This window comes from Anoplolepis gracilipes, chromosome 16 (assembly GCF_047496725.1).
Source record: "Anoplolepis gracilipes chromosome 16, ASM4749672v1, whole genome shotgun sequence".
Taxonomy (NCBI): domain Eukaryota; kingdom Metazoa; phylum Arthropoda; class Insecta; order Hymenoptera; family Formicidae; genus Anoplolepis; species Anoplolepis gracilipes.
This window is the reverse complement of record NC_132985.1, coordinates 1,314,789-1,337,397: the sequence shown is the minus strand read 5'-3', so window position 1 is coordinate 1,337,397 and position 22,609 is coordinate 1,314,789. Positions and strand designations below refer to the sequence as shown.

The window sequence follows — 22,609 nt, the reverse complement described above, 5'->3', positions numbered from 1 at the left end:
CTTGTGATCAGCCAAGCATTAATTATAGCTAGGCTAATAATTACACTGGCGCCTTATGCCAGTGCCGAGATAGCGAATAAATTTTTAACGGGGCAGAGAAAGTGCGTTGCGCAAACTTCCACTCGCTCGTGCAACAATGTTGCGGTTACTTGCGAGAAATTCAAGTCGAAAAAAACTCCAAAGCTGGTTGTGTATTGCGACATTTAAAACGGATAAAATCAAAATCGCAGGAACCCAATTATTCTTTCTGGTAATCAATGCGCGTAGTTTATCTGCCAATTTATCTGACAATTTGTTATTTGACATGTACAATCATATTTTTTTTTTAAAAACATTAATAAATCTAAACGAAAAACTTCAGTAAGATAAAGTACTTGCAATATATTATTTACGCAATTTATTATTTTATTTTTTTTTTTTTTTTTTTTTTTTTTTTTTTTCAAAAAATACAAGCCCATCGTTCGTACGGAACTTGAAGCGAATAACGCGTCTGAAATCATCAGAATGTTCGCGAAACTTTTCGTATCACGTGTACAGATGGACTATAATTTAGCATCGATAAAGGCTATATATTAATCGGCTCTTTTACTATCGGACGACCCGACGACATGAAACTGCGAGTCTCCTCCGAGACCCTGACGATAAACTTTTCTCTTTGTACAGTCGGATTCAACAGATGTAATGCCGACACGTCGTTTACATCCATTAGCATTCTGTTGCAGCATACGAACTCGAAGAAGGCGGTAGAATCATAATTGTAACGATCATAACTCGAATGCTCATGCTCGTCTGTCGATGCAAAATACGCTAAATCCCGTTATTATTCAACCATTCAAGGTTACTTCGCTGACTAGGTTAGCAAGGCCATGGTTAAAAACTTTCGATAGCTTTTTCGATAGTTATCAGCTCGTATCAGCTTAGAACATTAATTAAACGTTTGAAACGTAGAAATCTTTTTATATGCGCGAAAAAAATCTTTGATAATAGATTCGATAATAATAAAATTTGTACTATGCTAAAGAAATATTACACTATCCCAAAACAAATATGATTTATTTTGTTTTAAACATTATTTAATTAACTTTGCTTCAAGTTTCGTCCGTCAGATCTATCATTTAGAAATCTCTCATCGGGAAATTATAATTTCGCGATAGCAATTTTCGCCGTGTGCGTCGTTTGCCGTAAAGTAGGAAAAGTCTTTCGATCTCACTCGTCAACTCGCGCAAACCTGCACGCCGTGTGGAAACCCGACTGTTCAGCCTCAAACCCGGAAGACAGCTGGCGTTGCGCGCACGCACGCACACACGGTTCTCGACTACGTCGTCATCGTTGCGTCGTCGTCAACGTCGTCGGCGTTGTCGACGAACATCGAGTTGTGCAGGCTGTCGGAGAAAGTAATCACGTGCCATTCTTATAGACACCTTCGTGCTTTCAGCTAGCGGTTCTCGTATTATTGCTCGTGAAGCTTTGTCGCCAATATGTAATTGTTTGCGTCGGTTACTTTTCTCCTTGCTATATAAAATAGTTTGATTTTAAGATAACGAAGTCAAATTTAATTTTTCGTAATTTTTCGTAAATTGTCAATTTATAATTCGTCAATTTATAAATCGTTAATTTAGAGAATATGTTATTATTATTGTGTGGATGATAAATGACAATGAAAAGTTTTTACTTTAAAATGAAAAAAAAAAAAAAAAACGCGTACGTTATGTCACTAAAATTGTTCTTTTTATATATAATAAAATAGATAGTAAAATAAGTCGCGAAAGCGAAATCGCCAAAAAAACTTTTGAAACTTCCTAGATACGTAAGAGCACGCAAGACAACCGGTTTTGCTGTTGTGGTCAATGTAAAGATATACTAGCTCCTGTAGTATAGCTGGATGAAAAAAATGGCGACTTGACGGCGATCGACTCTTGGAATTGGAGAGTAGTTAACGATAGTGGTCAAAGAATCTTCTCGACAACGAAAAAATGTCATGCAATTAAAAAAAAATGACAAATTTTTTTTTTTTTTTTTTTTTTTTATATATAAATATCGTGATAAATTTATGCGTCATAAAATAGATAGAATTTACGAATTCGTCATAAAATTGCCACAAAAATTAGTTAGTATCTTCCATCACAAAGTATATCATTAAAATTTTAGCTTACTATAAAAATGAGATTTAATCTGATATCTTCGCGAATGCGGAAATAATGCAAAATTATACGCGATATATATCGAATAATATTAACTCGAAAATTGTTTTTATATAAAAATACAGAAAATTTGACTTTATTAATTGGTCAGCATCATCGTGCTCGTTGGACGCATAAAGTGTCGGACGGCATAAAAACGGTATTCAACCTGCTCGAGTTAAAACTAGTTGCTGGTGCACTTCATAAATCAATGATAAATTCTCGGCCGAGTCCCAAGGTTTCGTAGTATATATCATGTTCCGCGTGTCAATCTCGACAAATGTTAATGCCACTAATAATGTTATATACTATAACAGCACACGTGTGGTAATATATAGAAATTTACGGAAATAATTAATCTCGAAGATAACATCGATAAAGAAAAAAAAAAGAAAAAAAAAAAAAAAACGAAACTTAAATGTCTCGCAAAAAAATATAAATATTTACATGTAAAAATTTTAAACCGTGAAATCTGTTTTAAATTTGGAAAGATTTGAATTTCAAACTCCTCAAAATGGTTATTTGTGAAAGTTGTGAGAGAGCTTCGTGTCGACTGTATATACGCAACATATAATTCTCCGATTCTGACAATAAAAACGAATATAATGAAAATGTAGCGGCAAATGCACAGCTATATATGAAAGATTGCGTATATAGCTTCGTCGCCATTAATCTGGTGTTTTTTCTTTCGCGCGACGTTAATCAACAGGAGAGGAAATCTACCGCTAATCCTGGGCTATTATCGTTATTACAGGCTGTCTTATACTGTTGTGTGCGTTCTTTCTAGAGCTGCGCCAGTACCGGAAGATACTATGTTCCGATACGTCAGAAGTGGACGAACGAGATAGCGAAAAAACAAAATCAATAAATTCACTACACGCGTGTGTGCACGCGTACAGGTGTACATATAATGTATACATATGCACGTGTCATTAGTTGCTATTATCTAAACGTCCTTTAAAAATATCTCCAACAAAGCGAAAAGAAACGCTAAAACGCAAAAAACTGTCCGAAATGGTAGCACGTTTCATATCCTAAACAAAGAATATTAGCTGCTTAAGCTTTTCAATTTTTTGTCTTGTACAGTACCGGCCAAAAATATATCACCTTTAGGATTTTTGAGCATAAATTTAATTTAATTTACTTACTTACAAAATTAATTTTTTACATTATTAAAATTAAGTTTTTATATTATTTTATGTAAAATATTTTATTTAGTAAGTTGTATTTACTATCAAAACATATATTATGATATTATAAATATCCATGCACTTTGAATAAAATTATACTCAAAAATACTAAAGGTAATATATTTTTGGCCGGTACTGTATATATAAGTAGAGTATATATTGAATTAATTGGTAAAGATATTTCGGAAAAAATAACGACGTGCTATTTAAAAATTTTCGACGATGGGGACACACTATATACTTAAGAACATAAATTTCTCGGGCGACGAAAGTTAAATTTACAATCAGGAGAGAAGGGTTTGCTTGCACGAACCCTTCCTTCTTTCGATAACGCATGTTCGAAAAGTAATTTAAAGACGAGTTTCTCTTTTCGCACCGGAAAAAGGAACAAATAAAGAACAGGAGAAAGAAAGAGTCGCGCTGTTTACGAGAGAAAGGCGAACCGTCAGAGGAACATACGTATGTGCGTGTTCGTACGAGACATATGCCCGCGGATATACGCAATCGTTCCTGCGTCTCTGTTATTTCGGTGAAAGTGAAAGTCACGCGGCACGCGACTTCCTACTCCGATCAAGCTTGCTAGACAGATAATTCGCAATGCGACAAGATCTTTCGAAGGCGAAAATTTTTGAACAAAAATTCTCACTCACAATTATTAAGACTTTTCGTAAATCGAGCTTCTAATGTGTCGATAAAAGAGACAAACCTTATTTTTCAGTATATTTCACACGGATTTTCCATCTCTCTTAGAAAAGTTTTTAATATTTTGGCGCGTTATATATTTTATATTTAATATATTTGAGGATCTACTCTTTTACTTATTGTTTTAATTAATATGATTAAATATATTTATTTAGTAATCTTATCTGCTTTTTATTAGCGGAAATAAAATAATAAAGTAACGATTATAATTTTCGAACTTTAAAAAATAGAAATGTATTAATTGGAAATATGATTATAAATGTCGAGTACGACGTCATACGATTAATTGAGAGCTTTTTAAATTAATGAAGAACAAAATTCTCTATTTCTCTTTTTGCAGAATTCAGAAATGTAAATGGTTAAGAACTCTATTAAATACTCTACGCGTATAAGAACACGAAATTGAGGATACAGTGCGTTTGCTGAAAGCGTGGCCACTTTCCACTTTTCGAATATCACGATTACTGTTTAAATTCGAAAAGTGCAATGCAAAAAACACTTTGAAAAAGTACGATTAATATAATTATTTTCTAACTATATTATCGCTACATAATCGTTATAAGATTGAAATAATTATTTCGTTTATTGTCCATTTTTTATATTACGGAAAGAATTGCCATTATCGTATCCCGCTATTATCTTTATTTGCAAAATAAAACACGGAAGTTTACAACGAGATGATTTTCCGCGTTCCAGATCTTACATTATCCTGCTTCTCCTTCTAATCTGTAATCGTTTTTTTTTTTTTTTTTTTTTGCATTTACTTGACTCTGGTAATTAATAAAGGAAATGTGCACGATTGAGCACGACTATTTGCGCAGCTTTCCAGCGATACCAAGTAGCAGAAGGAAAGAGTTGGAAAAGATAATCATTGCCGGGAAGTCTCGCGAAACACGTTTAGCTGTTTTTCTTTCTTTTTTTTTTGTGGCTTTATAAATCGACAATTTTATTCTCCATAGACAAGCTGCGGAATCTCTGTTTCATTCATGCACTACCATACTTTATGAGCATATTGATTTTCGCTTGATTTCGCGATTCAAGTCTCCTCTATCGATGTAAAATTTGTCAAGTTTGATAAAGTTACAACTCTTGGCGAGTCATCGTCAAAACTTTTACCCCGTACACGAGATGTGTATTCGAGACGCCGTTATGCAGGGCTGACATTTGGATGGCCTCCTTTCTCCAAGTGGCACGTGGGCTCGTACTTTTCGGCACAGCAATGAGAAAGTTGTTGCCCGTTAGATATGCTGACCCGTTGCCAACTATATATATGGGTCCACTCTTGTGAAATCCCTTTTTTTTCTGATTCCATCCCGGAACTACGTATCTCAAGAGTATTCAATTTGGAAAAAAATTTCTAAAAAACTTTACTAAGAGACAGCATTTCTAACGTGCATTTTTATTTCGACGATTCGTTCGCAATAGAAAGATTCATTTTTGCATAGCAATTTGTGACAGAAAGCCGAATGCGTCTAACGTCATTAACGCAAAACTATTAAATAAAAAAATATAATTTAAAATATTACCGAATAATTCTTCACAGCTTCCTATACATTGGAAGCTCGTCCAATTATTCTAAAGTGTCCACTAATTCCCTCATTTTATGAATAAATACGAATCTCGTCGCGGGATGGTCTGGTCGAAGCGAAAGAGGAGAGACTCTCAGGGGCTGTCGAGGGAAATAATTGGCATATCTTAATTATCCGCCTTGTACGGCATCTCCTCAATTAAAGGTGTCTCGTGACGAGCGAGTCGAATCAATTAAAATCAACCTTATATAGCATCGATATCGCCTTGATCTCGCCGTATACTCTATCAAGTAAAAAGAAACAGTAATTGTCAATTATTGTCGCAATAAATTGCATATCCTGGTGTAGCGTCAGGTGAGATAAGAGGTCGATTATTGAGCGAAAGGTAATTATTGCGAGCGACACGATACGACTTGAAAACGATCGGCACAACAATAAGAAAATACTCAGTCCTCAACATCGCGATGACTGTGAGTTTCATTCGTTTGTATTGAAATAAAAAAAAATCACGAATTTGGGACGAGTCGATAAATGTTTCGCATAATAAAAATCGATATTATATACAGTGCAATTTTTCGATTTGATCTCTCGAAATATTATTTGAATGTTAGATTAATGGCATAATTACTTTAAAGTAGGAAAGGAAGTGGATACGAACGACAAAAAAAAAACACTCTCGGACAGCAGGTGAGAATACATTACATTTTTCTCATAAACAAAATCAATTACTACTTATCGCTCTCGCGGCAATAAGGTGCGCGTAATTAACACGCGCGCGTATTCAACACTTCCTCCTTTCCCTTTTTCCGGTTGACGCATTTTTTTCTCGTCGCTTCGCCGCGGCAAAAGTTGAGGAGAGAAGCGGAATGCGGCCTTGACACGGCATGAAAATAATAAAAGTTGGCAGAATAAGCGTGGATGTGCGATACACGCACATTAGTCGGCAGCAGCTGTTAGGAATTAATTTTAGATTAGACGGTCGGCGGTGCCTGACTAGGTCAACTTCGTTCGAATCAACGAGCGTCGTAAATGCATCGGGTCTTTCTACCAACGGGTTAAAAGTAAAATCGCTAGATTCTTTTTGCGATTCAAAAATCATTTTAAAATATCAAATTATAAAAGCCAAATTACGTTCGATTGAGAGTATAATATTACACTTGGGCTTGTAATATTACTCGTGATCAATCCAATTAATGCAATATATACATTATTTGTTAATCTAACTTCAATAATATATACTATCACGATAATATTTATGTCATTAATTAACTTCATTAAGCGACTAACTTGAAAATTAAATTCTTTAATGAATTCAAAATATTTCGTATTGTTCGTTCTGACATGTGCTTTATTAGACGTCAACTTTGTGCTTCCTAGATTCATACAGATAGCACGCCATATTTACGAGCTACACACACGGCATGTGCGTGCGCCACAAACACGCGTCAAGTGGCAAACTCGACTTGTTTCCGTGAGTTTTACACGCGTGAGAAAGGGAAAAAAAAGAAACGCTCTACCGCGAGTAGGGGGTAGAAACACAGAAGAAGGAAAGACTTGGTAAAACTCTTCCTGACTTGTGCCCCCTCCCGCTTGTTCCTTTCGACTTCTCTTTCTCTTTTCCTCGTTCTTTAATAAACCTGTGCCCTCCTCCTGTTCCGCTACGAGCGCGGATTTCTCTTTCATCCTTGTACAATCTGATTTCTCTGGGCATACGCAGGCACACGTTTGTATTGCGTACAAACAGATCGATAAATTTGCCGCATAAAACGTCCTATTTAACTGAATATTCTTCAAATATTAAAAAAAAAAAAAAAAAAAAAAAAAACACGGCTAATTGATTCTATCTCGACTTTAATTGTACCGATAGAAAAGATATATTTTACTCAGCATATAAAAAGTTTGTCTATTTAAAATACATTCGTAAAAGCTACCTGGCTGTTAGTTTGGTAAACTACAAGAGGCATAAACTGTTTTACAATGAAGAAAAATTTTACAAGACTGCGATAAGTCACTCAACATAAATATGTAATAGTGTTCCACACGAATTGGTCTTTAACGTTTGTCTACGTTCATTACAGTCTCTTTGGTCTCTTGGTGAATTAAAGCGAACATGCTAGTTTTCTCACTTTAGCTGATTGTCAAGCAGGCGCGAACTTGAGAATGACAAGAATAAAACATGACAGATTTGTTTAAATGAACGCTCATAGCTCTCAAACGATCCTATGAATTTATCTTCAAAATTTACTACTAAAATTGTGTATATATATATATATATATAAATATAATTTATTTATGTAGATATATACATATAATAAAAATAAAAATATTTTTGCAATTAAAATATTGTCCCGTTTAAGGTAATAAGAAGTGTAAATTCCTTACTACGCACTTAATCGTGCAAAAATATCGCGTTGCGACACGCAAGCGGGCCTCTTTCTGTCCGCGTATGTACACGATACAATGCTCAGGCCCTTGTCATAGCACTATTCGCGAAGCGGTGGTCTGGCTTGCCAGCAAGTGAAAGTTGCTCGAGCCACTTTCCCCTCTGGGGAACCGAGCGATCGCTCAGCTGGCTTCCGGGCTGCGAGAGAAGTTGCGATAAATGCCAGAGATCCACCGCCCTGAATCAGCGACACAACATTGCGCTCAAATTCTCATTGCGCGCAAAATAAATTATATGGTTATAAAACATCTGATTAACCCAAATTAAATGGAATGACGATCCTAAATAAACTACTAAAGAAATAAAAATCTAATTAAAAATATAATTAATTTTTTTTATATTAAGAGAAACCTTGTTTATGATATTAGTTTTATATCTTACTTTTCGCGGATTGGATCGAGTAGTTTATCTATTTAATAATTTAAATATAAATAAAATAAAAATGTAACTAATATTTAATAATTATTAATCATAATAATATCAAAATTTTTTTTATCAAAGTTATTGCACTTCACTTTTAAAAGTTTGATTATTTTTCAATAGACCAATAGTTTACTTCAAACCAGAATTTGCATCTGCGCGTTAAATTCCGCAACAGCGAATGCAGTAGGTATATACGATCGCTTACCAAGTAAACAATACGATTCGCGATTAAACGCTCGATTGAATACACATAAATTCTTTGATTTTCCTTCAAGGAAAAAGCATCATTGTCGAATGCGACATTTATGTCACGTGTTTTCACGTGTCTTAGCATCTCCATTGATAATAGTAATCTCGCGAAACAACCCTCGCCAGTCAACGGCTTCCGCGTGCATCTTTCATAGGAGTCATGTGTACCGGAAGCGGCGCGTGGGGACGCGTGTGCGCGCACGTGCGCGAGGAAAAAGGCCGGCGTGTATTATATATGCCGCGTTGCTGTCCTCTCCGTCGTAGCCTTGTAATTTTCAAGAGAATTGCGTGTACTCGCGGGGAAATGATCTGTAAAATTATAGCCGCGGCTTCCTGAACGCGCGCAAGCGCACAAGACTATAACGCGTTGTGTGTATCTATGTATGCGAATAAAGTGGCGTCGTGGACTTTGTACTCTACATCGTGAATTCCTTCCGTTAAAAACCACGTCCTCTCTCGCGGACTTTCTCCCGGGATCGATCTGTATAATTTAATTGACTCGGCGAGCGTGCAATGCGCGGTTAATCTGCATCGTTAACGCGGAACCGTTGTGTTTCCTTCAATTTTATCGTAGGCAAAGATGAAATTTTTCTCGAGCGACATTTTTCCAACGAAAGACGTCGAAAAATACACCTCCGCACAGTCGCGTTTTATTTAATTATTAATTAATTTTTAATTAATCTCTAGAACATGTTTCGCTCAATATATTTTGTTTTAATATTTTTTATTCTCTTTTTGTAGGAGAAAATTGTCGACAGAATAAAATCTTTAAGTTTGCATCGCGCATTAATATTATATTCTAATGCGTCGATTGCGTCAATATTGTCGCGGTATATATATATACTATATCAATCTTTCTTTTTCGCCCTCTCTCTTTCTCCCTCGAGAGAGAGAGAGAGAGAGAGAGAGAGAGAGAGAGAGAGAGAGACTGGATAAGAATATCGAAAGATAATCGGAAGATCCTATATTTAGCAAAATGCGGTCAAGCGCATTGCCCCGGGTCAGTTTCCGCGTAACTTTCGCCCGCGCGCGCGCTCCTCGTTATCCAACAATTACCTAATCGTGTCGTGTATACACAACGGCCGATCGAGGGACACATCGAGGCGTAACACATCGATAATCGAGATGCAACCTGCTTGCTATATACGCGGAGAAAAAGAGAAGCGAATCACGCGTCGCACTACACTGTCAAGGTTACATACGTGTCTGCCTCCTCCAACCAGTCACCAGGAAATGAAATAATGATGTTGCGCTTACTTGCATCAAGGAGAGAGAATATACTATGTTTAATCGCGAATCCACACATCGATTCCTACGATTATAATAAAAGACGGATATCCTACGATATATGTATGTGACTCTTGCACATTTATTCACAAAGCTTGCAAGGTATATTCGTAGTTAACTCGTCGATCATACTGCTATGTCATTATCAACGTTAATTATACTTGCGAGTTTCCTCGCGCTCTATTATTAACGTTCGAAGAAGATGCAAATTTATATATCGGCAGTGATTATAAATATTACTCGTGCGCAGAAATCAATTCAATGTTTGTGCTTCTGTAATATACAAATGCGTGGGCAAAATAAAAAGTAATAAAAATGATAAGAGCTAGAGAGAGAGAAAATTTGACGAAGAAAATCTGTGTGTCGCGTATATACATACCGATACATCGGGTTAAAGGCTCAAGTAAGAAATACCGGGCATTCGGTATTGTTAAAAAACAATGCTCGCGCAGAACGCGCCTTCGAAAGCTGTAAAACTATACGTATTGACATAAAAAAAAAAATGTGGCCTTTCACTTTCGTTCAATCACGAACGAGATATCCATGTCAGCGATGTCAGCATCGATGGCCGTGTTCTCGATACACTTGACCGACTGATTGAGAGGCACCTTTTCCTAGAAAGCGAAATTTCTCAGATTCCGGCGATTGACGCGCGAGAATAAGTAATTGTCAAACTTACAATTAAAAATTATTGATATTAGATTTTTTCCGCTAATTAGCGTTCAACGATTTGTGAATTCTAAACACTCGACTTTTCGATAAAATATTATACAACAGAACAATTGCGAGTTTACAGTGGACGTGCCAATTGTGAATAAGCAGCTGAGAGACGCACGATCGAACGTATTACGTCGATTACGTGGAACGTAACGGTTAAGAATTACCTAAAAGGATCAGTATAAACACACGAGTTACATACGAGCAGACTTACGACTGCCATGCTTCATGGCCAAGGACGAGGCGCGATTCCGCGTCCCTGAAGGACACGCGCGCCTTTCGAAACCAGTTACTGAACACGGGAGAGATCGTAAAAGATATATATATATATATATATATATATATATATATATATATGTAAAATTCGAATACGAATTCATCTGTTCTCGCGGGGGTGTATTGGTTTCCTATAAATATCAATATTTTTTTTAGATTTACAAATTCTCGTATTCTCGCGTTACGAGAAAGATTCCCCTTTAATTTCTCGCTTTAATTATTTATCGCTTTCTTAGCCGAGTTGCGCGACGTGTATTTGCTCATTTCTCAGGAGAACGTCCGAGAAATATGTTCCCTGCTAAGATATATGAATATATCAGGGCGTACACTTCATGCGGAAGAAATTCCGGCAAACGTTTATTGCACGCATAATGTATATCTACTCTAGCTAGAGTATAGTTATAAATCTCGTCCAGATCCTTTTTAAATGCTAACGTTCAGCACGTTCGGCACGGCGAGCACAGACGGGAAACTTTCTATGGCGAGATTATCGAACCGGCAATCATCGTAAATACGCCCACGTACTTTCTAATCAAGGTACTATTTAAAACACCTGTGTATACAAGGAAGACGAAAAGGCGAGCAAAAGTGAGAAAAAGAATTATCCGTTATAATGATAAGTAAAAGTATAAATAAACAAAAAAATATTGAGCCGCAAAGAATCGATCGTTTTGCAGATAAAACACTTTTTCTCGAAAACATCCGTTTGGTAAAAAAAGCATTATAAATTATTTAAAAAATATCTAAATAAATAATGTTTTTTTTTAATTTAAAAATACGTGAATTTTAAATTATTAAGTTGTTTATAATATTATTTTTTATAATATTATTTGTTATAATATATACGAGTATATATTATTATTTTTGACATTTAAGTTGCACGCTATTTCACTAATATCTGTCTTCCGCAAAATCGTTCGATACTAATTCGATGTGTTTATTGTTTGAATACACGATCGCTTTTCCAAAGATTGAGAAGCTACAGGTTGTCGTTATCGCGATATAGCAACGGTACAACGCAGACAGGAAGTATCGCCGTAAGCGTGAAGGAAAGGGTGAAAGCTAGACTGGGAGGGGAGAAAACGTAAACAGTTTGCGCGGCTGTACTTCCGCGATTCTTAACCAATTCTAGGCGTTTCCTCCCGCATGACCGATCTTTCCATCGATTTAACTGGGCGACCAGAACCGTCTCTTTCCGCTAAGATTCGTTTAGAGGATCTACTATATTTTTTTCATTATTGTCTGATTTTTTCGCAGCCGAAAATTCCATCATTTTTCTTGGGAAAAATTTTTTCTCCTACAAGAATATACATCCCGATTTGTTATGTATCTTTATATATAGATTTTCTCGCAATAATGATAGGCTCAAGTGTAGAGCGTCATGCAACGGTTAATGAAGAACTTGCGCAGCTACAAAAGAGCGAATCGCATTCGTAATCCGGACGGCTCACCGTTTCCGGTACCGGTCGTTACAAACATCTGCTCTCACGGTGCGTGAATGACGTATTGTAATCTAGATTAGTATGTGATATCATTCACTGTTTCACACTGTTTCACTTGACAGGGTCGCACAGGTAAAAACTAGAAAACTCGGTTGTAGCTGAGCCGCGATGTGAGCGTTCATGAGATCCCCATCTTTATTCTTCCGCCGAATAAGCTTCCGTTGTATATTTGCGCGAGCTCCGATTCGCAAGATGCCTTTCAGTTTCGAAAAATTTCCTTTATTTTCGTTTCAACGAAACGAAACGTATATATTTTTAATATGTATTTCGATTTAATTCAAAATAAAGCCACATATAGTATACATATATATGAATATGAAATATTAATATTTCACCTGTTATACAAAGAAAACGTGCGGGTCGAGTCGTGTCTGCGTTGTCTGCTGTCATCTATGGCAGAGTAGGTCACCGGGTAAAGAGGAAACGCACGAAAGAGAGTATCGCTACGTTCTACGTCGTGCTCGAGGAAGCGGGAAGAGGAGGCCGCTCCAACGAAAGCGAAAACCTCTTTCACTCTCTTTCGTGTTACGCGGATAACTAGCAGCGAGCCTAGTTTCACTCTTTACGAGGCACAGCTTAACCAGGTTAAGAGGCAGCCGGATTCTTTCTCCATTCTCCAACAACGAGCGATGATTCACGAATGTCACCAAATATTACGACACATATTCACGACGCTCTTGTACTCGTCGTTTATACCCCCACTCTCGCCTTCCCCATTTTATTTTCACTTTCCCCTTTATCATTATCCTTTTTATCATTTCAACGAGCACGGCAAACGTTTACGTTCATATACCAAGCAAAAACTGCTTGCGTACATCTCGACATTTTTTTTTTTTTTGTTATCGATATTGGAGAAAAATATAAAAATTTAACAAAGATAAATGTGTGTTGTTTTACAGATATGTTAATGAGATATTTTCTTTTCAGGAGAAGATTTTCTAAAGCCGGAATAAAGAATTGATTTTTTGCCTAACTGTGAATCACGGCGATTGCAGAAATATCGATACAATAAACCGACGCGAAGCGTGCTTTACGATCGTCTCAACACCGTTTAATTCCACACGACGCGAATCCTTTAAATTATACTCGCACGTGCGTATGCACGTATGTTCGTACGTTCGAGAGAATTTACACGGATGCGGCTTTAAATCCGCATATGCAATTGTATCCGTTAAACGCAAATGCGGTATTTTCACGCCCGTAAAAATCTTCTACTACTGATGTTTATGTACAACGTTAATTCGCAAACGTTGCCCTCTGACATTCCTCGAGCAAATCGACATTTTCAACTTGTTAATTACACACATTACATACGTACGTTAAGTCATTACGGAAAGCATCGAAACGGGCCAGGATTATCAACAGTTGGCACGTAAATTATACAAACGGAACCCTGCAATAATTATATGTAATAATAATAAAATTATGACATTTAAATATATTATAATTTTCTCGCGAAGCCGGGTAATTCGAATATCACGTATGTGCGCGCAATAAAAAGGTGTTGAAGAATATTTTAATTCAAGTTGGATTAAAATTTCAAAGCCGGTTGATTTGAAAAACTTGTAAAATATCTCGCGTGCGCTTCTGCCTCGTTCTTGTGGTACGAGCTTTATTTATACGACAAGCGATAGGAAACGAGCATTTCTAAGAGGTTTAGCCGCACTCGGAGGAGCGGCCAAGGACGACTTCGTGGCTCACTGCGTGCTAGTTCGTTACATGCAATCGTAATACTCGTTGTACATCCACGGTCCGCGATTCTTCTTTCCTCTCTCACGTCCGATCACGTATGTATAACAAGCTAAATCGCCGTAGAACGTGCCAAGGTTTCGCAATGCCAATGATGAGCGATCGATCGAAAGGAGGAGAAAGTAGGAATATGAAATACTTTTTTCATAGGTTTCTCTAATACATCTCGAAATAAACGTACGCTTGTACAAATTAACATTTACACCGAAGGAAATTTATGCAGACTCTTTCTATTATATATATATAACAATATATATATATATATATATATATACATATTCAAAATAGTTTTATATTTTCTTAAGAAATATTCAAAGAGATGTATTGTCATATTTCAAATTTCTATCATATTTCACGTTCCTACTATCTTGCCTATGAATCGCAAGCAGAATCGTAAAGAAAAAAAGATGGAAATGACAAAATTCGCATTTGCTTAGCAATCATTCGACAATTGATATCGATAATTTTGCATGGTTTTCATCGACAAACGCAATGATTATTTTATTGCTTGCGTTCCATTAATGAAATACATCACTTGTCAATGCTCAAAACGACGGTGATCTGACACATTATCGATCGCTATAATCGGTTTAGTCATTTGTCCGCTGCATACATGTTTACCGTTCTATACACGTGTGACCTTTCAGATTTTGCACGTGAATTCAAAAGGATTCTTTAATACCCCTAATGGTTTTGCATAAAATCGCCTGTTGCACTTTCCGTGACGTTCGAATACGCATATATATAAGTTACATTATAATATACTATGACATTTATATTAGTTACATTTCATATTATCACGATATAATATTTAATATTATAGCGATAACATGTATACATATTTACACGTACAAAATATTTGATCACATTCATATTTTTTCATTTATTTATTTTTTATTAGTTTTTGCACTTATATATGCGAGTCAAATCAAAGAATTAATTTTTTTCTAATCTCAATCGCGAAGAGAATTAAATTCAACGGATGAAATTATTCAAGACCGTTCTCCAGTATTCGGTGAAAATTGTGTGAGAAAATTATGAGTCACTAGACTTTGGTCGCGAATAAAAAAATAGCGATAGGAATAATGAGGTCGCGTCAAAACTAGAGATAACGCCGCCTACGTACGTATACGTACACACACGCGTATGGTGGAAATCTAAGAAAATATACGAGACTCCCAGACTGTAACTCTCGCTTGCATTTTCACAAGGCGCTTCTCGATGCAACTGCTTAGAGATAAGGCCGATAAACGTATGCGCCATTGTGCAAACCCGGCGCGGCAAGGCGGTAGGTTAACTTTCTAGGAAACGTCTTTCGGTCGCCTAGAACGTAGGTGCGTTTTTTTATATATATATATATGTGTATATATGAGCAGAGATTCGCAGAACGAGGAAATGCCCTTTGTTGACGTCGTTATATGCGAAACTCGTAGTGAGAAATGCCCGCATATAACCAGCATAATAACAATGCAATATGATTATAGGCGCTATATATAGCGCACGCATATAAGCACACAATTTCGGAATGAAAATAATAATTATATTACGATACAATTATTCACCGTGTTGCAAAGACGTAGTGTGACGTCTCTGTCGTCGTAATTTCTTTCTCTTTCCGTGTGTAATCATCATATGCGCCAGCGCACGTCTATAATTAGAGAAGACTAAAGCTAATTAGAGCGTGCTCGAAAGGAGAAAGTGTTTTTAGACGGAAAAGAGGAAAAGAAACGATTGCCTCGCTTCCGGCATTCCGTTGAACTTATTGCGCGAATACTTTAATGCCACGGATTAATTGCCATGAGAGAAAGAGGAGTTATTTAAATTTAATAAAACTCGTATTCTTTCTTCGATGATGCGCAAAAGAGAGGAGACATAAGCGGAAGAGCGAAACACACAGTGAGTTATGCAATAATGATGTATACACCGCTCGACATGAATTTTCATCCGTGCAATTTCACCGTACAATGTATACTGGGTGTACCTCATAATTGCGGGCAGGGTGTACCAAGTCTGTATCTAATAGAATCTAACAATAAGTTAATGCCGGTTATACGAGCCGTACGTCAAAAGGGATGATAGCGGCTTACCGCACGCACAAATCATCCGAGTACCGACAACACGGCACGAGATTTACAGATCGTAAGTCAAGTTCCTCTCGTTTATCGCGTATTCCGCGTCGCGTTGCCTTTTCATTTTCCTTTCCGAGCATAGTCGACCGCAAGAAAGTGCTGTCTCAGAACTTGACATTCCGCTCGGCGACCATCTACCGAGCTTATTTATCTCTCCTTGATATTTTCTTTCGCGAAGGATTGAACAGGTAAAGAATATAATTAAATTATATGCAGCAAAAACTGTAATAAGTTTAGAAATCTATCACGAATTTCTCTAGAGTTTTGTTGATTTTTTTTTTATTTCTTTGATACATTTGCAAGTACTTAGTGTTTTATTTCAAAACGAAATTTAATTTGAGATTAATAATTTTTCTAAATTTTTCATCCCTCACATGTAGAAAATAAATATACAAAATATATGTTTTGAAAAATGATAAAGTACAAACTTTTATAAAATCTGCTCAGCTTGCCCGGTGAAATGTTTATAATGTTACAAGTGATACTATCTCGCAATCTCAATCGCGGAAATAGATCGCAATGATGGAGTCGCGGCGGCAGCGGAGTCAACGACGGCTAAACAATCGCATTTGTTTGGAGAAGGTTTCCTGCGGCCTTGATCAATGGTTATTTCGGACGGGACGGCCTATCCCACGAGCTATTGTGTCGTAGACTCGATTGATTGAGAAAGGTTTATCGACGGCGCGCCGCGCGTCCATTGTAGCGAGGAACCATTGCTCTTTGCGGTACAATTCACGTTTCCAGCTTCATCTCAAACTAACGAGCTCGAGCTGAAAGTTTATAACAGCGCGTCTAAATCGATAGATCAAAGCGGAGCCACGCAAGCGAATCCATCTCTATCTCGATTTTCTAAAATGTTCCAGCACAACCCTCGGTTTACTCGGTTTACGGTGCTGGTACAAAATGAATTGGCATTCTAAGAGAAGTACATTTAGGTGAGTTACACTCATTACATAGAGAATTTCTCGAGCAGGAAGACGGGAGTTGGGTCAGAAAAACATTCACGAGACACCCTCGCGTGTTTACCTGCCTAGACGTTCGCGTGTCGTCGGTTACATAAACAAGTAACGATATTGGACGGCGACTTTGGGAAAGGAAAAATAAGAGCAAGAACGATTTCCCAGTTTGACTAACAAGTATTATCCTCGAGCGTATCCGTAAATATTTCATAAATTTTGCTGCGCGCGACCAAAGACAAATTCTTTAAAAAGATAGCACAAAGGTACAAAAAAAAAAAAAAAAAAAAAAAAATCGAGAGGTGAAACTGAAATTTTGAGTCACGAACAATGATGTAACGTGCGTTCGCGAAAATCGATAAACTCGCGACGACAGATATAGATGTGCGGTAAACCGTAGCGATGTGATGCGGTTTTGTCACCTTCACCGTAAGCGTAATCTTAAGAGCGAATTGCCAAGGCGACTATCTAAATAACGAAGCGGTTTTCCGCTCATATTGCAACGGGTTTATTGTTTTCAACATTTTAGCGGCATTTAAGTCTCAACGATTTATTAGCCGATCTATCATTCCCGCCGATTGCCGAGAGATCGCCGCGAGGAGAGACGTGGTAAATTTCTTTTCCAATGTCACGTTTGTGTAATAGCTACACTCCTTGGATAATCCTACGTTCTTACGCATTTCATCAACACTCTTTGATTTCTATTCAATACATTTTCGCATTATTTCGCACAAAATATTGGCAAGTGAACGTTATATGTCTATTGACTGAAATAAAAAATTATTTTGCTTTCACGTGTAGTATAGTTTAGTATAAATATTTCCGTTAAAAAGTAGAACACGTGCGATACGTGCGCGTTTATGTCCGCTGTAATTAACTTTGTTATCTTCACGACTTTTATCTATTGGTGCAATTAACAAAATGCAACTGTCTTGACCGCGTTATATAGGCTAATCTACACTTTTGCGCAAATACAAACGTTAGTAATATGTCAATGAAACATTCACAAGTCTTTTATATATCTTAACGTTTAATGATATTATAATTATCATTTCCATTTTTATATTTATTTCTTACACGATTACTATATAGGTAAAGTATAGGTATTTAATGGTAGGTATGTTATTTATTAAATATAAATGTGGGGATATGGATTTTTTTTTAAATTACGTTTCTTGTATAATTTATAAAATACTAATTAATTTCTCATACTATTAAAATTACAAGAATTAAATAACGCATTTATTTAACATACTTTTTTTTTTACTTGTAATTATTCTGGCAAGGTAATTACGCATTAAACACGTACTAGTATGCAAATTATTAAATCTTATAGCAATAAATGCGATTTTTCTCCCTCTCTCTCTCTCTCTCTCTCTCTCTGTCTCTTTCTATTTGAAATCTATAATTAATGTAATATTAATTAGAAAAATTATTAATAAGTATAACAGAATTAAAATAAAACAAAGAAAAGTGTACGAAAAAATAAATTAGATTTTTTTGACGGTATAGAGCAAAAATAAGTCTCATTGAATATGTATTAATTTAAATATAATCTACCATGTGAGCTCGCGCGCGCGTTACAAAAATAAATCGCTTGCATAAATACATATAAAGCGTATGAAGTTTGTGAAAAATAGTGGATTCTAGGATACACACATTCACGCCGAGTTCGCATAGAAATTGCATGTTTCCGCTACCGCGCTGCATAGCGATAGTATAGTTGCCTACTGCCAAGGGCCGACCATTGTAAACAAACGAGGGACAAATGGGGACGCAAGTGCGAAAGAGAAAGGGAGAGGAGACAGAGAGGACGAGGATACGAAAATGCAGTTTTCGGTGAATGAATGGATAAAATTAGGAAGATACGCCCCCCCCCCCCCCCGCCTCCCTCGATCCCCCGCACTGATTACATCGTGCCCGACGTGCCATCGAACGAGACACGTTGCCCTCCCCCTCCCCCCTTCCCCCCCCCCTCCACCCCTCTTCCTGACGGTTCTCTCAACGGTGCTGTCCCGTAACACGAGATTAATTCCGCGGAGCTAGTCGGTCGGCCGACGAGTCAGCCTTGAACCAAATTACAGACTGCCGTTGTTTAGTTGTTTAACTAGCGTACACGCTGCACAGAAATCTCGACCGAAGGCATCTATAAGGCAACGATAGGAGAACAGCAACAGGCTCGTTTCTCTTGTTCCTCCAATCGCTACTTGAGCACCGATTATTTTCGATAAATAATCGACCGAATACTTTGTCTTGGTACTGCATTCTCGTGCACGCATTAAAATGGAAAAGATAAGCTACAACTTGTTAATCTTGTTAGCTTTTCAAAAGAAAAGTTTCATCTCGCGTGTCCTAATCCATTGCAATGTTGCGCAAATATATATTTGCACGCTTGTCGCGACAGGACGCGGTATTGTGAGTGTAGCCTTGAATTTGCAGGCAACAATAGTTGAATAGAGCGCATTGGCACGCCAGAAACCGCAAACCTCGGCGAAGCGTATGCGCGAGAGCGAACGACGGAGCCGATATTCCGTGAACCAAAGCGAAAAAGGTAGCGAGGTGACGAAAATTAGCATACCGTCAAATAGAGTTACTTTGCACTTCGGTACGAGGATATTTTTGCGCGATAGCTCGAAAAAAGGTATAGAGTTTGAAAAATTTCTTCAAACCGGATTTATCCGACGAAATTATTTGATAATTCAGACTTAAAGTATGTAAATCTCATTGTTTCTTGTAATACATTTATCACTATCCTAGTATATATTTGTTGTCAAATACAGTTACGCCTACTATCATTATTGTTATAAATTTTTATCACTCATGTTATAATTATTATCATCATCATCATAACGTCATCTTTGTTATTTTCATTCGATATCTTGGCAATTAACACACATCATAACGTGACAAAGCATATTCTCATAGCCTTGACAGTCGACCCGAACACTGCCCAGACTTGACGACTCTTGAAGTAGAAACACGAATCTAAATCATCAAATGATTTTGTCAAATCTTATTCATGCAAGTCAAGAAATATGTATATAAAAAATATATTTATGCGGATGTATTTCGTAATTGCTTTTTCGATGCAACTATTAATAATACTATTAATAACTATTAATAACTATTAGTAAAAATGCAGTTACCAATAATTTATAATAGAACGAAAGCAAGCATAAAAAGAAGACGAGAAAAAATAGGATGAAAGATGATGGTTCTGGTTAGCTAACGATTTTCGGATGAACAGCTTCAAGGCTGTCGACTGTCCATATTGTCTTCTTTTTCGTTTTTTTTCGCGACAGAATTTCAGATGGAAAAAAATGTGATAAAAAAAATGATACTATGGCAATGTCGTTGATTAAATAATATAAAATGTTATATGAAAATCAAATATAATACATTTGTAAAATAAAGCTTATTAGATTTTAAATTCTTTTAAATACATATATATACTAGTATATTCTCATGTATAAATCTCGATAATATTTAGCAGAAATTTATAAAATAAAAAAATCTTTTCTCTGCAAAAAATACTAAAGGTAAGAAATAGAAAGGCAAGAAGTGTAAAATTACAAATCGTCATCATACATTATAGAACAAGTTTCCAATTTGAAAAATGTATTATATCGTATACCGGAAGAGTTTTGGGAAAGAATGCATTATACATTATACAAAAGCAAAAGAATAGTGTATAGTGTATAGACTGTTTGTCAATAGCTTTCTTACAATTAGTGTGCTGCATGCCAGTATATAACGTTAAAAAAGCTTGTCTTTAACGGTATATCGTGAATTCTCTGCGATTTAAATAGCTACGTGAATGAATGTTATTTCCCGTAAAAGTAGAACAGCGGAGATTTTACACATAATACCGATCTTTTTTTGTAAAAATAGAGAGTTAGTGGCTTAAAAGTTGTCAAATCGTAACCTTTCATTCCATTAAAAAAGACACTGTCAAATTTGTGCGGGGAAAAAAATAACATGTCACTAATTATTATACGCATATATAATCAATCTATTTGATATTTTTTTACATTGCACATGTGCTTTATTAATATTGTCCGAATTTTTTACGTTTTATGAAATATTGTCAGATGCTTATATATATATATATATATATATATATATATATATATATATATATATATATATATATATATATATATATACACACATATATACATATATAATTAGAATTATGGATCGTTAAAATTAATAGAATAAAATTGAATTTTCAGGAAAACAGGGTAAAGATGGACCAGAAGAAAAGAAGGATGCCGATGGCGAACTTTGGGGCAACGTGGAAGCGCAGGCCGCCTTCCTCGGGCCCACTCTCTGGGACAAAAGTCTGCCCTACGATGCCGACCTGAAGGTATTAAACCATGTATGTATAAAGGTGCGACACGGTAAGCCTTCAATTTGGCTGAATCCAATCCCAAAATTCCGAAAATTGAAAACGAAGCTAATGATCGTTTGTTATCTCTTGACTTGGATCTATTAAATATTTATTAATGATATCCATGTTCCTGTCAAATTTATAATATGTATTACGATTAATACGATACGAATTTATTTTTAATGAGTTCAGATTACCTGCACGGATCTGTAAAATTTTCTCTGACAGTGAATGTCGTCGGTTTCGGAAATGTACTTCGAGAAGTTCATGTGTATCCCGGAAATTGTATGTGTATACGCTACGTAATAGAATGTAGCGGACCACTGCATCGCCCCGTTGTAACACTTACTCCGTTATAATTCGCCTTCCTGGATCGAGAAACCGGGAAGCCGAATATTAAGTCGCTATGCAATCGTGACGATAACGGCCGCTTTCTCCGTTATGCTTCGGCGGAATCGAGAAGACAAGTTTTGGCTATTCTTTATTATTTTTCCCGTTATTATTTTTAGCAAAAATTATCTAAAAATAATTTGTCAAAAAGTTTTAATTTTCTTAATGATTCTCGATTAATAACAAATTTATCTCCATTGCATAAACAATAATATTTTATCTAAATTAGATATAAGATTACATAAATAATTCGTCGTCTTAATTTATGTAGTCTTAATTTGTGCAAAAATATGTGTATATTTCATAATCAATGATTAAAATATTTGTTTGTAAAATATGAATAACGAAATTTTTGAAAAAGCATGCAATTCTTTATAAACCTTTCACCAACTTTCACCACTTGCATTCCTTCCGTGGCGACACGCCGCTTAAATTTCGATAAAGAAACACAACAAAATCGCAAACGTGCAAAATAAAGTGAGATGGACTGCAAA

The 22,609-nt window shown here is 36.2% G+C and overlaps 1 protein-coding gene across 8 annotated transcripts in view; it reads left to right on the top strand.

Annotated features, from left to right (window-relative positions):
* The window catches only part of LOC140674644 (thyrotroph embryonic factor), a 65,013-nt gene that overhangs the window by 40,163 nt on the left and 2,241 nt on the right, over window positions 1–22,609 (top strand). For 5 of the 8 annotated variants that reach the window (XM_072908349.1, XM_072908352.1, XM_072908351.1 and 2 more), the window contains one exon: window positions 21,568–21,713. In XM_072908349.1, coding sequence (XP_072764450.1) covers window positions 21,568–21,713 — 146 coding nt within the window. The remainder of the gene's footprint in view (window positions 1–21,567; window positions 21,714–22,609) is intronic. The other 3 variants (XM_072908350.1, XM_072908345.1, XM_072908347.1) reach the window with 1 other exon arrangement.